This window comes from Haliotis asinina, chromosome 4 (assembly GCF_037392515.1).
Source record: "Haliotis asinina isolate JCU_RB_2024 chromosome 4, JCU_Hal_asi_v2, whole genome shotgun sequence".
In the NCBI taxonomy this organism is placed as follows: Eukaryota; Metazoa; Mollusca; class Gastropoda; order Lepetellida; family Haliotidae; genus Haliotis; species Haliotis asinina.
Window position 1 is genome coordinate 11,961,136 of NC_090283.1, and position 6,365 is coordinate 11,967,500.

The following is a 6,365-nucleotide window of genomic DNA, read 5'->3' on the forward strand; positions in this document are numbered from 1 at the left end:
TATGAGTGTGTGTGTTGGGGAGAAATCATTTTGGGTAAATAGAACTTTATTGTGTGACTGCTGTGTATAACTGTGAGGTGTGCATTGGACAAGGTACCTCCCTCTGTTGAAATTAAGATTCTTAATTTCCTGTTTTACTTAAGTAAATTGTAGGTAATATTTTGGCAATATGAGGCAAGGGATAGCTGAATCAGACATGTCTCCATTCTATATAAGCTCTGTGGTACATGATATACAAAATATTCTAACATAATTCACAAAAATATGAATTTTGAACTTTCAGAAATGTTATCTATACTATTTACACATTCGTAAAACCACAAAACCAAATCATACAAAATATACAAACTCAAGTATCAAATACGTGAAAACTGTACAAAACTATCAGATTTAATGCCATAAAAATAAATCACAGTCAACAATGAATTCAGTGCATGGGAACCGTATTTGAATATCAGCTCAGAAAAATATGTACACACAAACACTTGAACCTCTTAAATCCACACTAGAAACAGACATCGCACTGAATATCAAATACATCAGCTGTAACATCAGGTAAGTATTCTAGTGGGATATTAACATTCTTCAGAGAGACAAACATCAAACTATTTGTCAGCAAAAGATGGATAAAACTTGTCACTTTTCGAAATGGCCATCTGCCAAAGACTACTACGACAAGGCAATTACGTCATAAGATCAACCAAACTCATCATGGCATGATGTACCTTGTATGTGAATCGATGTACCCCAAGTCGTCCGGTAACATAGGTCCCGATGGATCAGATAACAACAAATCTCTCATACCCTCAGTCTTTCATTCAGGTACAAAATATATGTTGCATTTTCACCGAGTTTGAAAAACTAGCAGCAGACGGTCAGAATGACCAGAAGTTACATGTACTTCCCCATATGGAATGCATTCAGAACTGATTGAGAGACACAGACACTTATGAGAGATAATCAAGCTACCTCAGATGTGTTCTGACTGATTTCTGCACAACATAAAATATGTACCCCGTATGACTACACAGAAATGACTGTCTGCTCCTTAACACGTTGACTGCAGTAACTAAAAACGTCAAGGACGTTTGTTTCTTGTGCCTACTTTGCCATCATGTAAACTTATTTAAAAAAATACCTGTTGTATCTACAAGAATGCTTGTAATGGTAAATTGAACCAGAATTGATACCACGAGTATACTTGTGAAAGGCAAACTAAAAGTGCTTTATGGTTCAACTTCTTTATTATAGTTAAAAAGCACTTTTAGTTTGATTCCTCCAACTTCTAAATGCCTTTGAAACAACTTGTGAAAGGCAGTCAAGATGTTAATATATCAGACACTACCCTAACAATACTTTACGGTCAGCAGATTCAACTCCAGTGTGGTAAGAGTATACTAAGAACTCAAAATTCAGTACTCAGTTTATGTTATGGAAGTTCTGTTCTTTTGGATTTGATTCACATGTATCATATGGCCATTATGTCACAAGATGTCCACCGATTGCTCGGGGCATACGGTGTGATGTGTCTTCTGTTGTGACACAAGCTCACACAAGGTACATAACATTTTGGCCTGTAGGGATGAAAACAAACCTTCATACCAATAGTCATTCACACATGTAAAAAATGTGTGTCTGCATTTTCAGAGTCAGCATAAAAATGCAGCAGACAAATGAGCAAAAGTTAATTCCCTTTAGCTACTGTGTTCGGTTTAACAGTGGCACATTTTGGAAACAGACACTTAGCAGAGATAATATGGTTACCTTAAATGTGTTCTGAATGGTATCTTAGAGATAGTAAAGTTGCCATGGATGTGTTCCGATTGATTTCCCTGAGAAGAGAGTTAACTTAGATGCGTTCTGATTGATATCTCAGCACTACAATCAACTTGAGAGCCTGCAACATGGAAGATCTGTCTGCTCCTTAGAAGTCAGAAGCTAATATTTTCAACAATGGTGAATAATAACTTGTTTTCTGATCCTAATATCACCCAGTCAGCAGTGATTCATCTCAGTATAATAACGTCCCTCTGATAAAACAATCAAGATATACAAAAATCACCATAAACATTTCAAACATACAAAATATCCAAATACTGTATGTAGTTTCTGAAAAATTGTGCGTTCAAATTTATACTTGAATTCACATGATCAGTCAAAATGTTTTTAAAGAAATAAAATAAATTACAATTTTTCTGAACATGTTATGCAATCATACAAATTCCTCTACAGAGAAACTTTGTATTGTAGCGATGAGGGTTTGTCTTGTCTGTTCCAGGTTTGTCTGTTGTTGGGCAGGGATCTTGTCCTTGTTGTGCTTGAACCACTCTCTCAGGACGTCCATGATGAACTGAGGGTGGAAGGGAGATAACTCTTCCAGGACCTCCGCAGCAGTCAGTTGCACATCAATGTGTTCTGAAATTATTGAACATTCAGAGTCTTGTTTGCCTTGACATGAAAATTTAGGAGTCATCATGGCTCCCTGGTGTCATGAGAGGGAGTCAAGGACGTGTTTTGGGGAGTCATCAGTATCAGGCCCCTCTAAGTAACTGAAGGAATTATGGCAAAATTTGAAGGAATTGCAATCCAGTGATCAAAAGCATGAGCATCGATCTACGCATTTGTGATACCATGACATGTGTCAACCCACTAACTGAGCCTGACCATCCGATTCAGTTTGGCGCCTCTTACAACAAACATGGTTCACTGAAGACCTATTCTAATCTAGATCTTCAAGGGTCTATGAAACAGAGATTGATTTACCCACATACAATGAAAGATGGCAACCTCTCTGCTATAAGAGATAAAATGACATATGTGGTCTGCAAATAATCGAGGCTGGAACAGACAATCCAGTAATCAGACATGAGCACTGACCTATGCATTTGCGATACCATGACATGTGTCAACCGAGTCAGTAAGCCTGACCACCCGATCCCTTTAGTCGCCTCTTACATCAAGCATGGGACACTGACTATGTATTCAAACCCATATCTTCAAGGGTTGATCGATATCATGAAGACAACCAAGTCACTAAGCCAGTGAGCATCATAACGGAGAAGATTGTAAATAACTAACAATTTGGTTTACTACGTCACAGATTAATTTCACAGAAAATAATGAACAGATTTGACTGCTGTACCTGTTGGACGTTCCAGGGTTGAGATGAAACATCGTTTGATGACCTTGACAAAGTCCTTGTGTTTGTGTAGGAACTTCGGGAGGTGGTAGACGTTCCCTGTGAAAAACAGAGGACTGTTTTCAGCATGTGGCAATGGGATAGTCTAGTGGTTACAGAGTTTGCTTGTCATGCCAAAGGTCTGGTTTCAATTTTCCATGTGAGTACAATGAGTGAAGCCCTCTTCTGGCAAATCAAAATATGATGTCGCTAGAATACTGCTAAATTCAGAGGTGAGTGAGTGAGTGAGTGGGCAGGTAGGTGAGTGAGTGATTTTTTTACTCCAATGCAAGCTGTAAATTGTAATCAGGTTACTGCGTGACTCTTCAGCTTACTGTCAGAGAAAATCCCGAAGGATTAGAGGTCTCTAAAGTTTACCATTTTGCTGAAATCCACCTGCATGGGTATAGAGCTGACAAACTTAGAAAAAAACTTGGGGGAAAAACTGGGATTCAAACCCACAATCTATGGTGTCTGGTGTGCCACATGTCCACCCATGAGCTTGAAAGAATACTTTGGACTCAATCCATGTACAACTAGTGAGTTCTAGAGCTCCTTCCACGAGGCAACCTTGACTAACATTAACCAGAATTCCCATTCTTTAACATTGCAGTAAGGCTACCATATTGACCTATAATCATCTTACTGGCAAACAAGGATAAGCTGAGCACCGACCTGACAACTGACCCCATGGCATGTATGCATAGCATGTATGAGTGCCGCCTACTGGCAGCTGCCATTGTGAGCGAACGGGCCCCTGGTTGTCAGCAATCAAGGGTAGTGTGATGGGTGAAGCACAAATATCTTATAAGCAAGGCCTGTGGGCAGCTATGTGTGAAATCATCACTGCATGTATACTAGTGTACATCTGCTCTACCTTTTACAAACCAAATGGGTTTGCTCACTGTCGCTCACCGCCTACTTCTCGTAATGCTTTCTCTGCACCAGTCCAACTTATCTTTGTTTGCCATTAATGCTTTGCGAAAGGAGGCCCAGGTCTGGTATAGACAAAACACTGCTGACAGTCCCACTAGTTGGAACATACGAAATCAGATTTTCAGTACTCAACAGTTGTAAATCCTCACCATGCAGTGAAATAAACACTCACCAAATAATCTGAGCATTGTCTTCAGGAAGCGAGGATCCACGCTAGAATTATCTCCCTTGGCTTTCCAGGCATCTGTGACTGAGGTTAAGTGTCGATTTACAAAGTTTATGTAGACAAACTTCCAGCCTTGTTTCCATAAAAACAGCTCAATACTCTTCATGGCCTCATAAATAATATCTAAGGAGGAAAAAACGAAAACACAAATTAATAAAAATAAATAATAAATTCCAAAGAATTTTAGACAGGGTGATCTAACATGTTAAACAATGTAAAATGGCGATAATATCCACCACTAGCTGGAAAGCTTAATACTGATGCATGGACTTGAAAGTATGATTGGTACATCGAAAATTAACTTAGGATTGGTGAAAAGGATCAGAGCTGTGGTTCAGTTAATATATAAACAAATTAGTCTCACCACGATGCTGGTTAGTCAAGATGGACTGCTTGAGGTTGTTGACGAGGAAGGTCAGGAGGTCGGCAGCGGTCTGGGACAGAGGTTGCCAGTGGCAGATCTTCTGGTAGCACAGTATCAACTGAAACAGAAGGAGAACATCTGGATGAACAGGTGAAGTTGGGCGGATGCTTGGATGTCACAGTGGTTTGTGCATATGCAGGTACATGCAACATGATCTGGTAGCATATCCTGTATGGGTGGGTATATTTTCTGGGTCTTAATCCACACATTCTCTTCCCACAGATGTTACTAGTGATATCTTCCAACGTAACCTCTGTTCTAATACGGCCCTCTTATGGTGCAAGTGCTTAGGACCCTTCATTGATTCCCATCAGATTTAGTAGTGCTTCAGTAAAACTAAAAAATCTTGCTCTGCACATTGTTTAAATGTTTCTTCACGATAGAACAAGGTCACGCAGTAGCAAATCAATGGCTTCTCAATTACCAGTGGACCATGGACAAGCTAGCCATGAAATGCCTTGTATGTCAGATCAACATAAGTCCCCAGCAGAGCAGGGTCCCGCATTCACTTGTGCTAGTCAAGTAACTCAATGTTGAATTCGAAGTCGATGTAACACATGCTGTTTGGACGGAGAGAATGGAGAGAAAGCATGCTGCCATTTTTTGCCGCTAAGGGATTTTACAAGAACCAGGAAATAAGACCTAACTGGAATAGACTTTATATGGGAAAATATGACTTGAGTAACCTCTGTAGGGGGAAGATTGGATTTACAAAGCATTAAAAGCCATCGTACCTATATAGTTTATCATAGGCAAACATGTGATGTAGCGCTGTGGATCAAGGGCTAGATTTCTCTTAATGTTAGTATATGCCACTTACGACTATCTTAGCGCTAAGACAGCTCAAAAAGTCTAGGCCCTGGTCCCTGGTAGCATATCCTCAACTAAAACTTCAGGGTTGCCAAAGATGATTTTAGACTGTATGAAGAGTTACATGGTGATAGAGATGGTACCAGGATTTCCCGTATGTAAGTCCACAGGAAATTACACCCATAGGCAGGTTCAGGTTATCTGTGTTATTCTGTTTAAATAAATGGGCCTCAGATATTGTACTGAATCTTGAACGTGAAACCAGACACTTTAATCATTAGGGTACTGACCTCAGTACAAACAGAACTACCCCAGTACAAACAGAACTACCCCAGTACAAACAGAATTACCCCAGTACAAACAGAACTACCCCAGTACAAACAGTACAAACAGAATTACGTTGTCCGTGTTAAGCTTGTACATCGAACTGACACTTACTCTCTTCATCATTCTGTCCTCTTCTGCAGCAGCTCCAGCCTCGAGGATAGTGTGTCGCACAACCTGGATCATCGGCGACGGATCTGAATAGACAAATGTCAAGGTCAATAGAACAAATAATCAACAACATGAAACAAATTAATACCTCTCATCTCTCACAATTCATCAGACTTGGATCATGTTCCATTGATTTGAGGGTTTATTCCCTTTCTAACATTTCGGTGACAATGACTAACTGCCTAAAAAAAGCAGCTCTTTAAGTTGTCCCACTGAGATGAACACATAATAATCTCCATCTTAAATTATTCCAAAATCTTTTTGTTGCTTAACACACTACTGAAATGTTTCCACAT

At 39.6% G+C, this 6,365-nt stretch overlaps 1 protein-coding gene across 1 annotated transcript in view; it reads right to left on the reverse strand.

Annotated features, from left to right (window-relative positions):
• Window positions 1–1,796: 1,796 nt before the first annotated feature.
• LOC137281282 (serine-rich adhesin for platelets-like) overlaps window positions 1,797–6,365 on the reverse strand; it is a 68,129-nt gene continuing 63,560 nt past the window's right edge. Inside the window, exons 20-24 of the mRNA XM_067812445.1 lie at window positions 6,013–6,095; window positions 4,705–4,822; window positions 4,287–4,463; window positions 3,143–3,238; window positions 1,797–2,415 (exon numbers count right to left, since the gene is read on the reverse strand). Coding sequence (XP_067668546.1) covers window positions 2,213–2,415; window positions 3,143–3,238; window positions 4,287–4,463; window positions 4,705–4,822; window positions 6,013–6,095 — 677 coding nt within the window. The 3' untranslated portion in view covers window positions 1,797–2,212. The remainder of the gene's footprint in view (window positions 2,416–3,142; window positions 3,239–4,286; window positions 4,464–4,704; window positions 4,823–6,012; window positions 6,096–6,365) is intronic.